General features: G+C 38.0%; 1 protein-coding gene across 3 annotated transcripts in view; it reads left to right on the top strand.

Annotated features, from left to right (window-relative positions):
• SSH2 (slingshot protein phosphatase 2) overlaps positions 1-22,793 on the top strand; it is a 209,607-nt gene that overhangs the window by 68,821 nt on the left and 117,993 nt on the right. For all 3 annotated transcript variants that reach the window (XM_084862830.1, XM_084862829.1, XM_084862833.1), the window contains one exon: positions 14,706-14,749. In XM_084862830.1, coding sequence (XP_084718956.1) covers positions 14,706-14,749 — 44 coding nt within the window. The remainder of the gene's footprint in view (positions 1-14,705; positions 14,750-22,793) is intronic.

Below are 22,793 nucleotides of genomic sequence, written 5' to 3'. Positions count from 1 at the left end.
TGAATAATTTCATTTTAAAAATAAAAGGGGACTTTTTGTATTGTTTTTCTCTTGTTCAATATGAAGGCTCCACCTGCATAATTAAGCTCTTTTCTGTTACTCAGTGCTCTAAGGGAAGATCCAAAAGCATCAGCTAAATTGTTCTGTCAAAGGAAGGGTTGTTGGATGGGAAAGGAATTGGCCAAAAATAGAGCTTTGCCCAGCTGTTGCAGGAAGAAAAGCAGAGGTTTTACAACAAGTAACTACCTCCTTCTCCTCCTCCCCCCATTCCTCTTCCCTCCCTCCTCCTCCCCTCCTTCTCTTCCTCCTCCCCCTCCCCTTCCCCTTCCCTCTCCCTCTCCTCTTTCTCCTCCTCCTTCTCCATCTTCTTCTGCTTAATCTTCACCTGAGGATATCTTGAGAGAGAGAGAAACATCAGTTGATTGCCACCCATACATCCTCTGACCGGAATCCATCCCACAGCCCTTTGGTGACGGGAGGAGGCTCCAAATAACTAAACCATCTGGCCAGAGCACTAACTTTATCTTTAAAATGTTTATGTATTACATAGCATTACTACTAAAATTTAAGTGGTATATGGCCTATGTTGACCTAAAAAAATGTTCACATATAGATGCTGTAACTATGTTGGTTTTTAAATGTACTCCATTTGGTTTTTGTTTTGGTTTTTATCGTTTTGTGTTTGCCCTGCCCAGCTGCAAGAAGCCATAATGAGGAAGGTACCAAGTCACAATGTATGTTAAACTGGAAACTGAGCAGTTTATTACTGTAGGTATTAGTTTACCCAAATTTTAGAAGAATGGCAACATGGGTAAAGCAAGTTATTTCTTGTTGTTGACAAGGAAAAGGAACTTAATCCTTGCACGTCTTTTTGTTGTTGTCGTCATTGTTGTTAATCCTCACCCAAGGATATTTTTCCATTGATTTTTTTGAGAAAGTGGAAGGGATGGGAGAGAGACAGAAAGAAAGAAACATCAATGTGAGAAAGACACATTGATTGGTTGCCTCCCAGCCAGGATCAATCCTACAACCAAGGTATATGCCCTTGACCAGATTGAAATCCAGGACCCTTCAGTTTGTAGGCCAGTGCTCTATCCACTGAGCTAAACCGACTAGGACAACCCTTGCACTTCTTCACCTACCTCTTAGTATGTACCACATACTATTCTAGTTGCTTGAGATGTATCTGTGAACAAAACCAAAACCAAAAAGCACTGACTTATAAAGCTTATAGTTTAAAGCTTGTTACCATTTCATCTTCTGCCTGTCAAGGGAAGAGCTAGGTTCAAATCCTAGCATAGCTATATGTTGTCTGTGACCACAGGAAGTCATTTCCCTCTCTTTAATCCTCATACTTATAAGTGTAAACCTAGAAATCATGTTGTCATGTTATAATTCATTTGGGTATCTCAAAAATCATCCATTGCATTGGCTCTGTAAGAGAAAATTTTCTATTAATTGCTTGGATTTATATTCAAAAGAGCATTTGCAAAATAACTTAAAGAAATTTTGTCCCAGATTTACCCATGTATGTTCCCTGGTGTGTTTTTACAACTGATCTGGCTTAATATCAGCAACAAGCCTTATCTAATAAAGAGTGAATATGCTAATTGACTGCCATGCCCTCACAAAGATGGTGGCCTCCACAGCCAATAAGGAGGGAATATGCTAATTGACTGTCACACCCTCAAAGATGGCAGTGCCCATAGCCACAAGATGGCGGCGCTCAGCCCCACTGGGGCAGCAGGCACGCAGCACTGCTTGGCCTGCCCCCAGGTGGGTCTGGCCGCTCTGTGCACCTGCCTCCTTAGTCCCCCAATTCTCTCAGTCCCCTAGCCACCCAAGGCCGGCTAGAGGCATAGGCAAACCTCAGATGGCAACTGCCAGGCTGCCCAAGACCACCCAAGGCTCAGGTAACTAGGGCCGGCTGAGGTTTGCGCTGCTGGCAGAGGCAACAGCAGAGCTATGATGGGGGCATTGCCTTCCCCTAATAGCCAGGTCACCTCCCGCCTCTGAGGGCTCCCAGACTGTGAGAGGGGGAAGGCCAGACTGAGGGATTTCCCCCTCCAGTGCATGTATTTTCATGCACTGGGCCTCTAGTTTGTAATATGAAAGCCAAGACTATGTGAGTTTATATAGCTGCTATTTTTCTAGTATGGTCTGCTTTTTGGGGGGGAGCTTATCTGCTCTACTCCATGTGATTCTGGTGGGGCTGACAGTCATTTGGCCCTGCTTTTCTACCACTGGGATGGTCATATGTTCATAGATCCATGTCTATGCTTATTGCATCCCATCTGATTGATACATGTGTGAAATACATTTTTCTATATTAAAATATTCTAAATATTTCAGGTGAAAAATATTTTAGTATAACATCTAAAAACCCTAATTTCCACAGTATGAAAATATTAAATGTTTTATATATGTGATTCAGTTCTAGTTCAGTATTATGCTATAGGCTGGAAGTAAATAGCAGTGTTTCCTGGTTCCATGCTTTTAGGGCTGTAATCTCTGACCAAATGATAGTTGCCTTGTTTCATATTATGTGGCAGGACAAAGTCTATAATGACAGGTGTTTATAACTCAGACACGATGTAAGCACTCTAGTCTTGCCCATGACAATTTATCTTATGTGGCCAAAACAATAATGACATCTCCCTAACCAGGTCTTGGTATCTGAAAATAGAGAAACCTGACAGGTAGGAGGAAATGGTTCAAGAACAAAAGTCTGATTTACAGCCATGTAAGTGTCAATATGGAGGCCTTGAAATTATAGTTTTGGGAAGATAACCATTAAGGAAGGTGCCTGTAGTCTGCAAAGTGAGTGTATAATAAAGGCAGCAGTGAGCTCTGTAGCCATGAACATACCCTTTGAGCTATGCCTATCGGAGGCAGTGCCATTTGTTTATGCCACTCTTCTCCTTCCCTCAACCTTCATTCTCTACTTCAAAGGCAGATTTATAAAATTTCTTCTGAAATTTTAGGGAAAATTTTACTTTAAAAAACAAAAACAAAACTATATAAGGCCCTGACCAAGTGGCTCAGTTGGTTAGAGCATTGTCCTGATACACCAAGGTTGAGGGTTCAATCCCTGGTCAGGGCACATAAAAGAAGCAACCAATGAATGCATAAATAAGTGGAACAACAAATTGATGTTTTACTCTCTTTCTCTAAAATCAATGGTTTTTAAACTATATATATATAGTTTAAACTATATATATATATATATATATATATATAAACTATATATATAGTTTAAACTATATATATATATATATATATATATATATATATATATATATATATATGAGATCTTTAATATCTGTGTTGTATTCTCCAGCTTGTGTGAGGTGCAACATGGGCAGAGCACATTTTGGTACTTTAACATTTCTACCTATAAAATGGAATTTCTACCTATTTTCCTGTGTCACCTCTGACTGTGTGCACATGGGAAAATGTGGTACATAATGTATTTATCAGGGCTCTTATTTGAGGATAATAGAAACTGGCTTAAATAGGAAAATAAAGGTTATTTGTTATTGAAAATAAAGGTTATTTGTTGTTTCATGTAACATCCGATCAGAGCCTGACACTCCATTGCCAGCAGTTGGCTTAAGCATGAGCATGTGATCCAGTTGAGAACAGTGAAATGAGAAGGAGGCTGGGGTCTGGGATGCAGGAGGTTTCTGGGACATTTTTCATTTTACTTAAGAGACATAGGGCAGAACTGTTTACTTCAGCTGGACTGTTGTTGGATATATATGTAATGGACCTTGAATGTGGCTGTCATCTTGGGACCATATTAAGCCTAAGAGCAATGCTGACACAATTAGGATAGCAGAACAAAAAGATGGGGAAAATGGCATTCTTGGTAAAGTTCAGCTACTGAATTAATCAAAATGATACTTTTTCTTATTTAAGCCATTTATAGAATTTTTAAAAATTTATTTGAGAGAAAAACATTGATTATTGTTCCATTTATTTATGCATTCATTGGTTGCTTCTTGTGTGTGCCCTGACCAGGGATCAAACCTATAATCTTGGTGTATCAGGACGACACTCTAACCAACTGAGCTACCCAGCCAGGCCCTTAAGCCATTTTTTGGTGGATTATTGTTACTACTTGAGACTGAAAAACATCCTGTAGAGATATTCTGGGTTTCTCAGAGTGGAAAAGGCTCTTGGAGAGCTGCATAGTTCCACTGGGCATAGTTGAAGCTTGGTAAATATTTGTTAGATAAATGTGATTGTCTTTACTTATATTTATAATTGAAGCATTAAAAAATAAAACACCTTTCTTTCCCTTCTTTAACAATTCAATACAAAAGTCATTAGATGGGACTGGGCACGATAGGTGTCTTTGGGTGAGCACCAAGGCCCAGTGTGGCTGGGATTTTGGAGCCCAAGCAGGATAAGGAGGTCATATGCACAGGAGAGATGCCTGGAAGCCAATTGTTGGACCCTGAATAGTATGAGAAGGGAGTCTCTCTGGGGAACAAGGATTGAGGGGCGGCCCAGTATGGAGTGTTAGGACCTGAGGAATGTAAAGAAGGTGCGTCAACCTATGAACCAGGAGGTCATGGTTCAGTTCCCATTCAGGACACATGTCGCAGTTGCAGACTCAATTCCTAGTAGGTGGTGTGCAGGAGGCAGCCAATTGATGATTCTCTCTTATCATTAATGTTTTTATTTCTGTCTCTCCCTTTCTCTTTGAAATAAAACTATTTTTTTAAAAAAAGAGATATTTCTCTAATAAATGGCCATGTCAATCTGAAGGATCATGTCCCATCTTTCTATAGTGGATTCATTTTGAAGAAATCTAAGAGTGCTGAGTAATAGAGAAACATTTTATATTTACAACCTGTATATACCCTTTAGTTTACATTTATTTTATCTTACATTATTCATATCACTATTATTGTCATTGGTCTTTATTAACCAATATGAAGGCAATAACGATGTCTTTTGAATTAGTTTGCTCAAACCTCCAGTATGAAAATATGATGAGACTTAGTTCATGTAAAGTAGAATGGTTTAAAAAGTGGGTTTGCTTTACTTCACCAGAAAATTTTTCTAATATTTCATAGATTTTACTTATGTGAAACTGTTTTTAAACTCTTCACTTACATAGGCCAAGGAAAAAGTATTTTTGATCTCAGCATTGATTATTAAGTTATCCATGCAATGCAGTTGCTCTAAAGGCTAGGATTAGATCTGGATATATTACATAGCTTTCATAATTGTCCCAGATAGCTATCTTGCTTACTATCCATTTGGATTGAACATACTGAGTATTCAATTCTGCGACTTCTCAAAGGTATGGAAATTATCACTTTATAAAAACTCAGTCGCATGACACAAGTCACTTACCTGAGATTGATAGTGACTATGCATATGTGTTCACATAATACACATAGATATAACTAAAGCCACTATGGGTTTTCTTCAAAGCTTAATTTTTAAAATTGTTGTCCTCTAAGATCTTGTAGAAAATATAGCATGAAAGCATTTTGTGTGTCATCTCAATTCGTTTTGATAGTTTGAAAGATTTTTTTAAATCTACAGTATACTTTATAGCTACTATTTTACTCCAATTTTGGTTGACTTTAAGTTATATGAAACAGTACTGTGTAATGTTTCATTTTACCAACATTGAATAGTAGTCTTGGTTATTCTTTTCATGAGATATTAAAGGCATTGTTTATCAGGAAAGTTATGTAGGAAATGAGGCAAGTAATAAATATTTCCTGGTAGTTGCTCAAAAGTGTTTGCTGAGCAGAATGTTGTTTGGGGAATTCCTTTTTATATCTACTTTTGCTTCTAGAAATTGCATTTTTATGGAATTGATGGTGCCTATTATTGGTTCTTTGAATTTATGCAAATAATCCATATTGTGATTGTACTAGTTCCTTAAGCAGAAATATTTAAATGACAACGAGGATGGATGTTTTTAAAGTTTAGCTCACTTATATTAGAATCTATAAATCAGGTATACTCATCTTGGCTTTTGTTGTTTACCTTTTTTCTCCCTTTTCCTCCCCAGTTCAATTCAGTTTGGAGCGGGGGGCAAATCTAGATATAATATTAAGGATATATTATTAATAGATAATATAGGATATGTAGCAAAATAATCTATATTATCATAGGCTTTCTGTAATTTGTCTTGATTGTCAAAATTCTAATGAGTGTAAGCATCAATGACGAAGTATATTCTGAACTCCATTAGGGTGGCTGAAGAAAAGGATTGTATTAAAATGTTGGTTATAACAATTTCTTCTGTCCTAGACTGTTAATTGGTGAGGATGTGGCAGGGAGGGATGTGTTAATATTTTTTCAGAGTTTAGAACATAAATATTTTCTAAAGTTATCTCAAGATATAAAATTTCAAAGAAGACCAAGGAGAAAATGCCTTAAGGTTTGTGCAAAATGGAAGGGAAAGGTAGGTAGGAGCCATATGGAAGTAAAAGTGAGACTGGAGGAAAATATGAGGAGACATTATTGTTTTCAGTTAATGAAAAACAATGGATACTTAAATGAGTGACTAGCTGAAGAGTTCCTGAGGTGAATTGGATAGTCTAAAAATTGACAATACATGATACTGATTTTCAACAAATTGGAGGAGATATTCAGATGATTGAGTGCTTCTTTCTCATAAATATTTTACCTTTCTCAAACAATATTTTATATTCATGCAGTTCTCATTAGATTTATATTAGTGTGGGAGATTCTGTCTTGTTCTATTAGAGTTTGTGTGTTTTCAAGGTTAACAGGTACTATGAGTGTAATTAAAGTTTTCCTACCTTAAGTTGCCAAATTTTTTAATCTATTATTTATATAAGCAAAGAGTGTTTTAACTGTGGAAGACTATTAATAATTGGTCTCTTTGTGATGTTCAGTGAGTTAGCAGGGATCACTAGCTAGGCATAACTTACATTAGAATTAGATCAAGTTCTGATTTATAACTTCTTATTTTTTCCTTCATTATCTATGTTTCACTTCAAGTAAGCTTGGAGGCTTTGTGTTTGTTTCTTTATTAGTTTAAAATACTGAATCAACATTTTCAGCACTTGTTTTTCAGTGTTTTGTTTATGGAAGCCAAATTAAGTTAAATGACATCTCTATATTTTTACAGGTAGGTCAAAAAATTAGATCATCATAAGCATTTGGTCTTCTTTGCATACATGTTAACCCCTCATACCCTCCAGAATTTGTATCATAATTGTTCAATATTAAGCATAGGCTTAACTTTATTGGTTTTCTGTAGATTTTTAAAAAATCTTTATTATTGAAAGTATTACATATATCTCCTTTCCTCCCCACCTCACCATTGGCCCCTTCTAGCCTGTCCCCACCAACTCCAAACACCCACCTCCCTTCGCCTCACCCCAAGCCTTCACCACCCTATTGTCTGGGTCCACAGTTTATGCATATATGCATACAACTTCTTTGGTAGATCTCTTCCCACCCTTCCCTCTGAGATTCTACAGACTGTTCCATGCTTCTGTGTCTCTGGATCTATTTTGTACATTAGTTTATTTTGTTCATTAGATTCCACATATGGCTGAGATCATGTGATACTTATCTTTCTCTGACTGGCTTATTTCACTTAGAAAGTTACATACAGCAGCCCTCTATAGGGCTCTTCAAATCTTTCCACCAAAAGTTTCTCTAACAGCAGAGGAGAGTAAATAAGGAACCCCTGACAGTCTGGGCATGTAGATTTTAAAGGAGCCTATTACAAGGCTGAAACTTGTTTGAGTTCTTATGGTTTATTTTAAATTTCATGCAAATGTTTATGTATTTGTATCCCTGTTACTATAAAAATATTACTTTCCATCAGGTAAAATCGATGCTCGAGGAATATGCTTTATTATTCATCCTCTGGTTTCAAAAATTCTTACCACACTGAGGCATGATCTTGGGTTCCTTGCAGCCCAGTTTAAAAAGCACTGCTATAGAGAAAAAGAACATTGAATAGGATAGAAAAAGTTGTGAGCTTGAACTGAGTTCACATGGCTATAGCAGGAGTTTAGGAGCTGCTGTTCAAAGAGGTAGGAAAGAGAGTATGTCATTTATTCAGTTAGCCATCTGCAAGTAGCTTTTATGTCTCTTTTAAAACACTGGTCAGATGATATGTGTAATCTTCTACTTAATGTCTCAGAAGACATCTAATTAAGAAAAGAAAAAGTATAGGAATTTGTATATTTCTCCTATGTCTCTACTTCATATTTATAATTTTTTTTTCTGATTGTAATACATGATCATGTTCTTATTTTAAGTAGACAATATAAACGAATGGCTTAATAAAATTTTCTTATGAGCAGTTTTTCATTTACTCAGCTTTTCCTGTCTTTCTACATTAAGATAGCTAAAAAATTGTTTGCTAAATAATCATCTGCATTCAGTATCCTTGTACATAAATCCTTGGTGAAATCTTCTGTCATCTTGTACTAGAATGTATTTCTAGACATAAAATTATAAAGTAAAAAATATGACCCAATTCTGCCCTGGCTGGTGTGGCTCAATTGGTTGGAGTGTCGTCTGTACATCAAGAGGTTGCAGGTTCCATCCCCGGTTGGAATGGAACTGATCGGTGTTTTTATGTTTCTATCCCTTTCTCTTTATGTTTTTATGTCTTATGTTTTTATGTCTTATGTTTCTCTCCCTTCCTTTTTCTAAAATAAAAATACATATATATAACCCAATTCTAAAGCTCTTGATACAGATTATGAAAATGATTGTGCCTTTTTGATCCATTGGCAGTCAGTATTGCACATTATTATGTTTTACTTTAAATAATTTCATAGGAAAATATAGTACAGCATCTTTATTTGAATTTTGTTTTTATTTCAAGTAAAACCACACTTTTACTTCCTTTTCAGTCCATTTCTCTCTCTTTTGTGAATTTTCAGCTCCTAGTCTTTGCCCATTTTTCTATTGGGGTGTTTGCTTTTTTCTTATTGATTCCAGGAATGCTTTATTTATTGCACATGTGTCAAACACAAGGCCCGCGGGCCAAATCCAGCCCGCCAGGCCTTGCAATGTGGCCCGCACCGCGCTGTCATCACTGCACTCCGCTGTCAGTTTATGACATTGTCAGTTTATGACTGTTCAGTAAACCATTCGGCCCGCGATTTAGGCTGGATTTTAGATTTTGGCCCCTTCTCTGATTGAGTTCGACACCCCTAATTTATTGAGACATTCCATTATTTTATATATGGTAAAAATGTTTTTCTCAGTTTATCATTGGACTTTAACTTTTTAATATTTTCCTCCCTCTCTGTGTATACACTTTTATTTTTAATATTTGTCATGTTTTAAAATGTCTGGTTACATAAAAACATCCACTCAACCATGTGAAGATATTAAAAAGTAAATATGTGAATTGTATAGAATTTATAGAAAATGAAACACCTTGGTTAGAATCTGTCCCACTATATTGACCTCTCTTTTATGTTAGTCATTCATTCAACAAATATTTATTGAGCATTGTTGAATGCTGGGATGTTGTGGTGATTAAGATATAGTTCCTGCCTTCTAGGAGACCAACAAGTAAACAGGTAGTGTGAAAATTTCTCCAGTAGACAACTGTATGGCTGCTCTTGAAAAGAGCACACTACTCACAAAGGAGACCTCTGGAGAAAGGGACATCTTAAACTACAATCTGAAGGATGAGTAGAAGTTTATTCTAGACAGAGAACAACAGAGCAAAGTCTTAGAGACAAGATGGCCTAGCTTGTTAGAAATATTACAAGCATTTAAGTATAGCAAAATTCACCTGCAGTTGAAGTACTTAATATTTGAAACTAAATGTTGTCATTTTCCAAGGAGAAATAAAATGCTTATGATACTAACATTTGTCAAGAATGGAAGAAAACTACTTTTAGCTAACGACAGAAAGTCAACCTACTAGATAGGGTTGCCCTTGCACCTTTAATGACATTTTTCCAGACATCAAAACAAAAAGTATTTATGGTGCTTTGCAAATCTAGCCTTAGTATCTAAAAAATCCGATGGGATTCTCAACTCTTTTATTTTGATGTTAATATTTATGCTGGGTCCTAGTTATTGAGATCTGAGGACTTCCACCAACATCCTCATCTGTCAGCTCATTGGTCTGCTGAGGAAACTGCACAAATAAGAACCTCTCTACCTAATACCTCACCTCACTCTGACATTAAAGAGAAATGAGTCCTTAAAACCAAGCCTTTCCCCAGTTGACCAAAAGGAGAACTTAGATTGAAATTAAGGTTCAGATAGTATATACATTGTGAGCTGTTACCTTGTGTGTGATTATAATGTGCCTGAGATGGGTGGGGAAGATTGAGGAAAGGTAACCAGTGATGATTGCTTCTGTTGGCATTCCAGGTATGCTTGTCATGTAAAAGCACTGTGCCAGTCAGCTAAGCCAGATTCCTAAAGTATAACTTTTCCACTGCTCCACTTTGCAATTAAAAAACATTTTGTACCACATAAATTTATTCTATGAAATATTTGCCTGCTAGCTTAAGGATCTGGTCAAGGTTAAAGGCCCTGAAAATACTCTTTAAACATGTGAAGTTTTCTCTTGTATGCTTAATGTCATCTATTGCTGCAGTTTCTCCAGTTCAACCAAAGTGTAAACTTTGACTTGTCTGCCCTCTAGTGGATATCTGTGGTTAACCAGTGTCTACTGGCTTTAGAAAAAGTAACCAATTTTTCTTGATTGGCTTTCCAAGTTGAAGCCACTGTTTCCTTAAAGAGTGTGTTATTGCTACCAAATCAACAATTTATAGTTTTATTCCCTTTTCTAAGATGCCAATAAATACCTTCCTTTGCTTCCCCATGGGATCAGGCGTAGAAGCCTGTCAGCAACAACTTATCTTTGTATCAAACATATTCCTGTTGTTCTTTCCTCTTGCTTATATCTCAAATGCTTGTCAGTCTCTGTGCCTCTTCACATCTTTTTCTTCCTTCAAGATCAGACTCAAAGCTGATTTGTTCCTGTGAACACTGTAAAGGCTTTGCCTGAGGTGAGTGGGATCTCAACATCACATTGGGTTCCCCAGCCCAGAGCATCAGAGCCACATAACATTGAGTGAACTCAGGGTATCAGATACTGAGTTGTGTGACTCTGTGTCAGATACTGAGTACTCCCTCCTCCTCATGTATTTGACTGACAGCTGCCCACTTATGGGAGATCCAGTGTCGCCATCCTCCCAATTCCCAGTGGCCCTGACCTGCTGAGCTCATGCCCTGCAGAGGAGTCAGCTGACTATGGCCAGGTTGGGCCCACAGTGCCACTCTTTTAGTAGGCTCTCAAAGAGGGAGAGACTGAATTGTTGGCTCTAGGGCAGGGGTCATTTTTCCTTTGCAAGCCTAACCAGCAACATCCATTCACATGTGATGTTGAGATCCCACTCACTTCAGGGGGAACCTTTCCAGCTGAGATATCCCCCTGGATTCTCAACTGCTACACATGGGTATAGGGCCAGCCCTTTTCACATCTCCACCCTTCCTATCAGTCAAGAGCAGCTTGGCCTTTCCCTCATACACCCAAGGCCCAGGAGAGGTAGCCACAAACTGGATTACTTTGTAGCTCCAAACAGGTAGCCCAGGACTGGTCACAGATGTGCTTTACATTGATTTGCACTGGAATCACTCCAAGAGGCCCCCAAATCAACACACCCAATGGTAGGATTCAGACCACATCAGAGCATGACCCAATTAGATCAAAAGTGGCACACCCAAAGGGAGATTTCTGCAGGCACCAGACCCTGCTGGGGCAAATTCTTCTGCATGGGTTTGATCCTCATGGTTAGTCAGACCAAGTCAATCTTACCCACAGATGTGTCAACAGCAATCAAGATTCAACTACAACAGGAAGGTTCACATAACCCACACAAGGGACATTCCTGGAGCACCTATCTCAGATGATCAGGGAGACTGTGCCATTGAGCCCCACAAGATATTCATACAAGGCCATGATACCGAGACCAGGAGGCATCACAGATCTACCTAATACATAGAAACAATTACAGAGAGGCAGACAAAATGGAGAGACAAAGAAACATTCCCCAAATGAAGGAACAGGAGAAATTCATAGAAAAATACCTGATTGAAATGAAGGCAAGCAATCTCCCAAATATAGAGTTTAAAACAATGGTTAAAAGGATGTTCAAAGAACCTGTAAAGTTTCTGTTGAGAAATCAGCTGATAGTCATACGGGTGCTCCTTGTAGGTAACTAACTGCCTTTCTCCTGCTGTAACCCTTGCCATTTTAATTATGCTGTGTCTTGGTGTGGGCCTCTTTGGGATACTCTTGTTTGGTATTCTCTGTGCTTCCTGGACTTGTAAGTCTATTTCTTTCACCAGGTGACATTGAACAAGTCCTATAGGGTTTTGGTATATATTAAATAAAATAATATAAAGTTACTTAAAGCCCATAGTGATGCTCAATAAATGTTATTCATCTTTGTACATGCAACTGGTTTTGGCCCCTTGTGCCCTCTAAGGAAGTATCAAGGGTGTTTTTGCTTTTTACTTGTCTACATGCTCTCATCACAATTCTCATTGGTAGAAAAATTCACAAAGAGCTGAAAATAATTTGAATTATCCCCCTTTTAATCTGCTCATTTTTAAAGTATCCCCTTTTTGATCTGCTCACTTAAATATGAGGGAAGGGTATGAAGCTAACAATGGCCCATAAACATGTAAGAGGGTGTTCAACCTTATTAGTAATGAGGGCAAGGCAAATTAAAACAATAATGAGATAAACACTATACAGGCAAAAATGAAAATATCTGATGATTCCAAGTGTTGACTAGGGTTTACATTAATTAACTCTCGCTTCTTCTTGGGGGGAATATAAATTAGCACAGCCACTTTAGAAAATAATTTGTCACTATCTTATAAATTTGAACCTTTACTGACTCTACAGTTTTCTAATTCCACTCTTAGGTATATATCCTGTTGGCATTTTTGTGCATGCAGACCAAAGGACATGTATAAGAATGTGTATAACAGGCCTGGCCAGTGTGGCTCAGTGGATAGAGTATTAGTCTGTGTATCAGAGGGTCATGGCTTCAATTTCTGGTCAAGGGCAGTTACCTCAGTTGGACATTCATTCCTGGCCCAGGTCGGAGTATATGTGGGAAGCAACCAATCCTTCTCTCTCCCTCTCTCTCTCTCTCTCTCTCTCTCTCTCTCTCTCTCTCTCTCTCTTCCTACTTCTCTCCCTTCCATTCTCTCTTAAAAAAAAAAAAAATCAGGAGGATTCCCAGATGGCAGTTTAAGCAGGACATTGAGAGAGAGAGAGAGAGAGAGAGTGAGTGAGTGAGGGAGTGAAAGAGAGTGTGTGGATGTGTGGTGTGTGTGTTTGTGTGAGTGAGGGAGGGACAGCTAGATCTCACCAGTGGGGCTGGTGGACCTGGCTCACATAGCCTCTGCTACTTGCCACACTAACTGTTGGGTCTGAGCCCCTTTGCCAGGCACTGGACCTTCTTGGGACATTGGATGGTAGATGGCGTTCTTTACTGCAAAATCCCATACAGGTAGCCACACACTGGCTGATGAGTGAATACATCTTTCCTACAAAGAGGCAGCTATACCCACAGCTATTATCTGAGCAGCTGCATGCTACCTCTGGACCTTCTGCCTTACATAGCAGCGGCACCTACGCTCTCCCTTAGAGCTATAGCCTCAGTAGCCTCTCCAGCCTCTCACCTCTCCCAGCCTTTTCCCCGTTCGTATAGCAGCAGCACCAGCCTTATATCATAGCTGCATCCTCTGTGCCTGCCTTTTCTCCCCAGCACACTGGCTGGTCAGTAACCTACTTTAATACTATTTAGACAAAAAGAGGCATCTTGCCAATAGTTACATCAATCATTTTGGCTACAGAAAGGTACATGTGAGCATTGTACCGTGCAATTGCTGTCCTTGTACCTGTGTATGGCATCTTAGCCTTGAACATTCTAAGATTCCCATGTTAGAGTAGTCTTGGCGATACTAACAAGGCCTTCACTCTCCAATTGGTCTTGAGTATCTGACGACTCTGGCATGGTTCCCACACATAGGTTATAACACACTCTATTTTATGTGCCACTAAGAAAAAATAAATATTGCAGGCAAACTATGATTCAGTAATTTTTTATCACATTGATTTATGCTAAGTTATATATGTTAGAATCAGTGAAAATATGGACCATCAACCTTTTGAGTTTATAAGAAATAAGTAGGACAAAGTGTTGAGAAAGATGCCTAACGGTTATAAATACTTAGTAAGTAATAGCCATTATGTTGATGGTCATGGTGATTTGATAATGAGCACTTTGTGAAGTAGTGCTCATTGTTTAGGTTGTTCTTTGGGAATCAGAATCATTAATAGGTCATTGTGAATTTGAAGTAGCATAAAAACATATGTAACAATAATATAGCATCTTGAGTTGGTTTTTAGAGGTAATTCTTCAATGATTAGTACTTTGTTATCAATGAAATTTGTAGGCTATGTTTGAAGTTGCCTTCAGGAATAACTTCTATTAATATAGATCAACCTCCTGGGTTAAAGTCGTTTTTTATAGAGAATTTAGTTCAAGTTCACAGCATGAAAAAGATGTTCCTACATATAAAGCTTAGTAAAATTTCACTGTTGATATTGTGATATGAGACCTCAGGTTGTTAATTGTTGTTTTTTTTGTTTTTTTTTTTTCATTTTCCTGTCTATACAGGAGGCAGACAGTGGAGAGGAGGAATGCCGGTCACAGCCCAGGAGGTATGTTTATTCTCTATATCCTATAGCTTTTCTTTTTGTTGTTGTTTTTCTATTGCAGTTTACATTTAATATTATCCTGTATTAGTTTTAGATGTATAGCATAGTAGTTAGACAATCATGTTCTTTGCAGAGTGGTCCCCCCATATTTCAAGTACCTACCTGGCCCCATACATAGTTATTATTATACTGACTACCTTCCCTATCCTGTAATTTACACCTCTGTGACTGTTCTGTACCGTAATTACCAATTTGTACTTCTTCATCTCTTCACCTTTTCACCCAGCCCCTCAACCCATCTCCCCTCTGTCAACTGTCAGTCTGTTCTCTGTATCTGTATCTGTGAGTCTATTTCTATTTCATTTATTTTGTCCTTTAGATTTCACATATACGTGAAATCATATGGTATTTGTCTTTGCCTGATTTATTTCACATCTATGGCCATATCCTATAGCATTTCTCTAATTTTTCTTCAGTCTTTTCATATTAGCTTATCCTACTTTTCCAAAATACTTAATTGGTCTCTCAAAATAGGATTGCTTTAAGAATTCAGTTACTGCCTCAGAATTAAAATGGTAGATTGCATTAGGTTGTACACTTGAGACTAATATAATTTTATATGTTAATTATGCCTCAGTAAAAAAAAAAAAAAATGTTAGATTGCTTTTTTAAAAATGCAGAAAGGCCATTGTTGGTCTAGTTTTGGTCCAAGTATTCAGAACTATCTTGAGTAATAAAAAAGCTAACTTTCCTTAACTTTTAAGAAAATATCAACTGAAGAACATTTCAGCCTTCAACTTTAAACTTATGTTTGTCATTCATTTTGATATTTTTCATTTCCTACAGACTGCTTAATATTTCACTTTCTAAATACAAAGGTTATACTGAGTAACATCCCCAGTACTTTCAAATACAATGAAACTCGCTCACTCGGAATAGTGGGCATATTGTTATATGGTACCAGTAAAAGAAAAAAATTATGCTGCCATTAAAAGAAAAACATTATGAGATATCCAAGAAGTATGAGACATCCAACATTTATATTACCTCGTTTAAGTTGTTTCTCCCTCCCACAAGAAAAAGTCCTCACAAATTCTACATGGTCACTTAAATGATACCACATTTGTGTCCTCTGAACTCAATCACATGAGCCATTCTGGATGATACAGGGAAAGGGTACAGTAAGCATGCTCATTGTGGAGAAGCTGGCTAAAGGAAATGCTTCCTTAAAGATGAACTACCAGGTGTTGGTTGATATATACCTCACTCTTATAAACTACAACCTAACATAAAAAGTTCCCTTTCCTCAGTAACTAAGGTTATTGACAATATTTTTCCTGTTTTGGTTATCACAAAAAAATTTGGCTTAAAGCTTAATGGCGCTTAGGGAATATCTGATAGTGAAGTGTCTAGATAGATAGATTGATAGATACCAGAAGAAATTTTAGCTGAAGGCTTACCGGAGGCATCATAATCTTATTTCCATTAGAATGAAAAAGAATTCCAGAAGATTCTTAAACTTTCTAGTAGACCAAATTTAAAGGTCTCTGGGTTAATATTAAGCTCTATGTATTGGCTTGGCATCTATGGAGATAATTGTTGTTCCAAAAAATGATGAAGCAGTGAAGTCTATTCTATTCACAGCACTGAATTGTTAAGCCATTAAGAATCACAAAGACCCCTGTTTAAAAAATTGTTATTAATAAATCATTAATATGACTAGCAGAGAGTATTTATAGGCTTCTTTTAGTCACAAGAAAAGGATTATGTATAAAAATAAGAAAAAAGAAAAATTTAGTAGCACCTATTTTAAAAAATCAAAATTTACTTTCTGTTGTAATTTCTTACACGGTATGTTTCCCAAGCTATTTCTAACTCTAATTGCTTTAGTCTGACTTAAAGCAAATAAACTTCTCACGAGTGTCAAATGAATGCCCCTTGTAGCTAGATGATATGTAAGAGGTTGATTTTTGTATATTTGGCTGCTTCTCTGCCATTCTCCATCACTTACCACAGAATGAACAATCATTGAGTTAGCATCTCTTGATTGAGCATGCCTAAACTCATCTTGTCAATTTATGGGTTCAGTTGTGGTTTGTAGTAGGGAATTGAAGAGTAAACAGTATATCATTAAACTAATGCTAGTTCCAGATAATAAAGAAGATGTTGCATTAATGATCTCTTATTTTCACCAAATGTCATTTATTGGAAAAGTCATAAGTTAAAAGTACTTTTAATAGCCGAAACCGGTTTGGCTCAATGGATAGAGTGTCCGCCTGCGAACTGAAAGGTCCCGGGTTCGATTCCGGTGAGGGCATGTACCTTGGTTGCGAGCACATCCCCAGTGGGAGGTGTGCAAGAGGCAGCTGGTCGATGTATCTCTCTCATCGACGTTTCTAACTCTCTATCCCTCTCAATTACTCTCTGTGTAAAAATCAATAAAATATATATATATATATATTTTTTAAAAAGTACTTTTAATATAATTAGACCTAATCATGATGCCTTTAAAAACAATGAAAAGACAACTCAGAAAATAGGAGAAAATACTTGAAAATCATATACAGGGTTAAGCTCCGGAATATATAAAGAACTCTTACAACTCAACAACAAAAGACCCAAACAATCTAACTTAGTCAGCTCGGGCTCTTATAACAAAACTAGAGGCCCAGTGCACAAAATTCATGCATGGGGGTGTTGTCCTCAGCCCAGCATACACTCTCCAATCTGGGGCCCCTTGGGGGATGTCCAACTGCCTCTCACAATCCAGGACTGCTGGCTCCTAACCACTCGCCTGCTTGCCTGCCTGATAGCTCCCTAACCACTTCCTGCCGGCCTGATCGAAACCTAATTGCTCCCCTGCTGGTCCAATCACCCCCCCCCCCAACTGCCCTCCCCTGCTGACCCGATCACCCCCAACTCCCTCCCCCTGCTGACCCGATCGCCCCAACTTTCCTCCCCTGCCAGCCCAATCGCCCCCAACTGCCCACCCCTGCCAGCTATCTTGTGGTGGCAATCTTGTGACGAAGTGAGGACAGCCATCTTAGGTGGCCCTCTTGTGACAATGTCAACCGAGGACATGATGCCACGTAGGTTTTTATTATATAGGATAATATAGACCTAGTACTTAAACAGCAGGCATTTATTTTTCACTGTTCTAGAGGCTGGAAAGTCTAAAATCATTGTGTAGGCAGATTTAGTTCCTGGTGAGAACTCTCTTCCTGGCTTGCTGAATCCTCCCATGGCTGTGAGAGGGTGCTCTGGTCTCTTCTTCTTTTTATATGGCCACTAATCCTATTATGTGGGCCCTACTTTCATGTTATCATTTAACTTTAGTTACGTCTCAAAGGTCCCTGTCTTTAAATACCATCACATTGGCCGAGACCGGTTTGGCTCAGTGGTAGAGCGTTGGTCTGCGGACTGAAAGGTCCCGGGTTCGATTCCGGTCAAGGGCATGTACCTTGGTTGCGGGCACATCCCCAGTAGGGAGTGTGCAAGAGGCAGCTGATCGATGATTCTCTCTCATCAATGTTTCTAACTCTCTATTCCTCTCTTTTCCTCCCTGTAAAAATTCAATAAAATATATTTTTAAAATAAAATAAATAAATACCATCACATTGGGGGTAAGGGCTTCAATGTATGGAATTGGGGAGACACAAACATTCAGCCCATAACACTCTACCCCTGCTACTCCCCCAGTATATGTCCTTCTCACATACAAACTATATTGATTTCATCCCAACAGTCCCAAAAGTCTTAACTCATTCTAGTATCACTCTATATCTCAAAGTCCGAAGTCTCATCAGATATGGGTGAGACTTGAGGAAAAATCCTTTTCCATATATGAACCTGTGAAACCAGGTAAATTATGTACTTCAAAATACAATGGTAGGACAGTCATAGAATACACATTACCATTCCCAAAGGGAAAAATAGGTAAAAAGAAGAGGTAACAGGACCCAAGTAAGTCCAAAATTTAGTGAGGCAAATCTCATTAGATCTTAAGGCTCAAGAATTATCCTCTTTGGTTTGGTACTTTGCCTTCTGGCCCACCAGGGGCAGTGATTTTTTTTTTTTTCCAGGAATTACTGAGGTGGTGGTATCATCCCCATGGGACAACCCTGCACCTTTGGCTCCCTTGAAGTGCTACCCATGCTATGTTCTATAATAGCTGACCTACGTGACATTCTTCTGGGTGGTGGTACTGCCCTTTGAACCAAGATAGAGGCAACCTTGTCCCTTAGACTCTAGTTCTGTGGTGGGAGCAGCAGCCCTAACAATCTCTGAAATTGCCTTTGGGGTCCTTCTTCCTTTTTCCTGAAGAGTAATGATGTTCATACTTCCTTCATTTTGAATCATTTTCTTTATTTTTTTCAGTCTCAGGTGGCAGTATTTCTGCTGATAATCCCAATCCTGGCTTCTGTTTAGATGACCGATTGGTTCACAAATTATTCGCCTTACAAAATAGTTGGCCACAATAACTTCATATTCACTTAGGAACATGTTCTATTGTTTTGCAATATGGACAAGCTGAAAATTTTCCAAATCCTTAATTTCTTTTTTTTAAAATATATTTTATTGATTTTATACAGAGAGGAAGGGAGAGAGAATAGTTAGAAACATCGATGAGAGAGAGTCATCGATCAGCTGCCTCTTGCACACCCCCTACTGGGGATATGCCCACAACCAAGATACATGCCCTTGACCGGAATCGAACCCGGGACCCTTCAGTCCCCAAGCTGACGCTCTATCCATTGAGCCAAACCGGTCTCAGCTCTTTTTTGCTTCACAATTCCTTCTTCAATTCATTTCTCTCTTCTTGTATTTTACTATAAGAAGGAAGAAGGAATTAGGCTGCTCCTTCAACACTTTGCTTAGAAATTTCCTGAACTGAATATCCAGTTTCATCTCTTACAAACTATATTTTCCAAAAAATATTAGAACACAAACACCATTCAGCTAAGTCCTTCGCTGCTTTATAACTAGGGTTGCCTTTCCTCCATGCCTGTACCATATTCCTCATTTCTGTATGAGACCTCATCAGAATGACTTTCACTGCTCACATTTCTGCCAACATTCTATTCATGATTATTATGTACTCATCTTCATTGTTGCACTATTCATGACAGCCAACTTCTTCATCTTCAAAATATATGAGGACAGTTACTGTGTCTTTTATCTCAGTATCCACAGCAATTAGCATGTAGTTAGCACTCAGTAAATGTTTCTGGAATGAATAAATGAAAATAAAATAATGTTGACATATCTACTAGAAATGATAGTTTTATTAAAAATTAATCGGGCATGTCTTTGTGTAAGATATAGTTTCACCATAGTGTTGTGTTACTAATTCATTCAATTTATGGAAAAATCTTTCCTCCAGATCTGTCTCTGCTACCTCATCAAGTTTTCTTTATCTTTGTTTATTTTTTACTTTTGAGATATGATTTCATTTAATTCCAGCCTGTTTGATGAAATAATTTGTTCATGTGTTTAAATATAATGACAATAAATGCACTGTATTCTCCATCTTTTGTCTGTGAAAAGAAGACAAGTATGCTTCTCCCTCAGTACATATTCTAGTTAAAGAATATATTAACCTAGAAAATATTTTACTTCCAAAACTGAAACTCTATACCCATTAAATAATCATTCCTGAACCTCTCCTTAACCCAGCTCCTGGCAACCAACATTCTATTTTCATCTCTGAGAATTTGATTACTATAGGTACCTCACATAAGTGGATTCATATAATGTTTGCCCTTTTGTGGCTGGCTTATTTGACTTAGCATAAGGTTCATTCATGTTGCTGCATATGTCAGAATTTTTTCCTTTTTAAAGCTGGATAATATTCTATTGTAAGCATATGCCACACTTTGTTTACCATTCTTCTGTTAATGGACATATGTGTTGCTGCTACCTTTTGGCTATTATGCATGATGTTGCTATGAACATGGTTGTATAAATTTCTTATAACCTTGATTTTAATTGGGTATATACCCAGATTTATAGGTCATATGGTAATTCTTTTTGTTGTTGTTGTTATTTGAGTACCCACCATACGGACCATTTTACACTACCACCAATAGTGCACAAGGGTTTCAATTTTTTCATATCCTCAACAGCACTCGTTATTTTCTGTTTCTTGGATAGTGGACATACTAATCAATGTGTGGTAGTATCTCATTGTACTTTAATATTTTTAGAAAGTGGAAAAGAAGAAAAGTCCATTGTAAACAGGAATATATATATATATATATATATATATATATATATATATATCACATATGTTTGATTTACAAAAGTAGAGTTTTCCATGTATTAAAAACTGGTCCTAACGATCACACTGAACTGAACATCTTTTGCTATTGGCCCTTCTGAAATCTAAATCTCCATCTCCATCCAAAAACTTTCAAGCTGTTTATAAACATTTGGGTGTGGCCACAAGGGGGTGTAATGAGCCGTCCTCTCGTTCTAGACTTCTGCCACTGTATGGAGTAACCCCTTTAAATTGGTAAGTGCACACTTACAAAAGCTCTTTTCCTAGCCACTTGACAGGAATAAGAATTTTCATTTCACTGAAGTACTCTTTGTTTCTGAAGAATGTGTTTACAGATTCTTATATTTTTCTGGCATGTTTGGCTTCTAGTAGCATAAAAGGCATTCTTAGATCTGATTTGAAAAGTAAATTTAATTATTGCAGCCCTGATGAAATTAGGTATATCTTTTAAAGCTAGGTTTTAAAACATAATTTTATGTTTTCCTCCAGATGTTGTTGTTCATGGTATAAACAAACAAAAAGTAAAATACATTTCCCTTCAATTCTTGAATTTGCCAAACGAAGTTTTGGAAAAGTTGTTTTCACATGTTATAAAATCCTAAAGATTAATAAAGTAACAAATATCTATCACTGCTGGCAGAAGATTCTGAGAAGATGGTGGGATAGAAAGCATCAAGAATCTGTCTTCCTATTTAGAGAATAGTTGTACTGGCAGAATCTGTCTGATGAACTATTTTGGAACTTTTGAGTCTGTGAGGGTTTTCAATTTCCAGAGGAAGGCTTGGAAGGTAAATTGAAGTCAATTCAGCCCTTAGCATATACCCATACTCCATCCTCAGCTTAGCACCTTACACACAGCTTGTGGAAGACAAAGAGGTTATTGTTTTTTCTCATATTCTTATGCTTGTGAGTTTAAACAGTATAAACTAGACTTTTTTTTTTTTACCCTGAAACATATATACATGTACATGCATGTGTGTTTGTATACAGGGTATACACACACAAGCATATATTTCAGGGTAAGAAAAATTATGTGTATACATATCCTATATAATAAAAAGCTAATATTCTAATTAGACTGAACAACAGCAGAACAACCATCTGGATGACCTTCTGGCTGCTCGGGCCCACTAGGGCAGGTGGGGCTGTGAGGGCTGAGCCCCTTGCACAAGTTTTGTGCATAGGGACACACACACACACACACACTCATGTATATATACACTGAGTGGCCAGATTATGATCTCTGAACTCATAATAATCTGGCCACTCAGGATATATATATTAGAGGAGGCCCGATGCATGACTTTGTGCATGGGTGGGGTCCTGCTAGCCTGGCCAGGGGGAGGGGACATGGGAGGTTTGCCGGCCTGCCTGCTGGTCAAACTCCTGGTTGATGGGTCAATTTGCATATTAGCCTTTTATTATATAGGATATACACTGAGTGGCCAGATTATTATAAATTCACAGATCATAATAATCTGGTCACTCAGTGTGTGTGCATCTGTGTGTATGTGTGTGTATTAGAGGCCCGGTGCACAAAATTTGTGCATGGGAAGGGGGGTGCCCCTCAGCCCAGCTGGACCCTCCCTAATCTGGGACCCCTCAAGGGCATTTGGACATCCCTCTCACAATCCAGGACTGCTGGCTCCCAACCGCTTGCCTGCCTGCCTGCCTGCCCTAACTGCTTCTGCCTGCCAGCCTGATCGACGCTTAACTGCTCCCCTTCCAGCCTGATTGCCCCTAACTTCCCTCCCCTGCTAGCATTAT

The sequence above is a fragment of the Pipistrellus hanaki genome (assembly GCF_964339955.1).
Source record: "Pipistrellus hanaki genome assembly, chromosome: 16".
NCBI classification, from domain to species: domain Eukaryota; kingdom Metazoa; phylum Chordata; class Mammalia; order Chiroptera; family Vespertilionidae; genus Pipistrellus; species Pipistrellus hanaki.
Note: the sequence above shows the minus strand (reverse complement) of the source record. Positions and strands in the feature narration are given on the sequence as shown.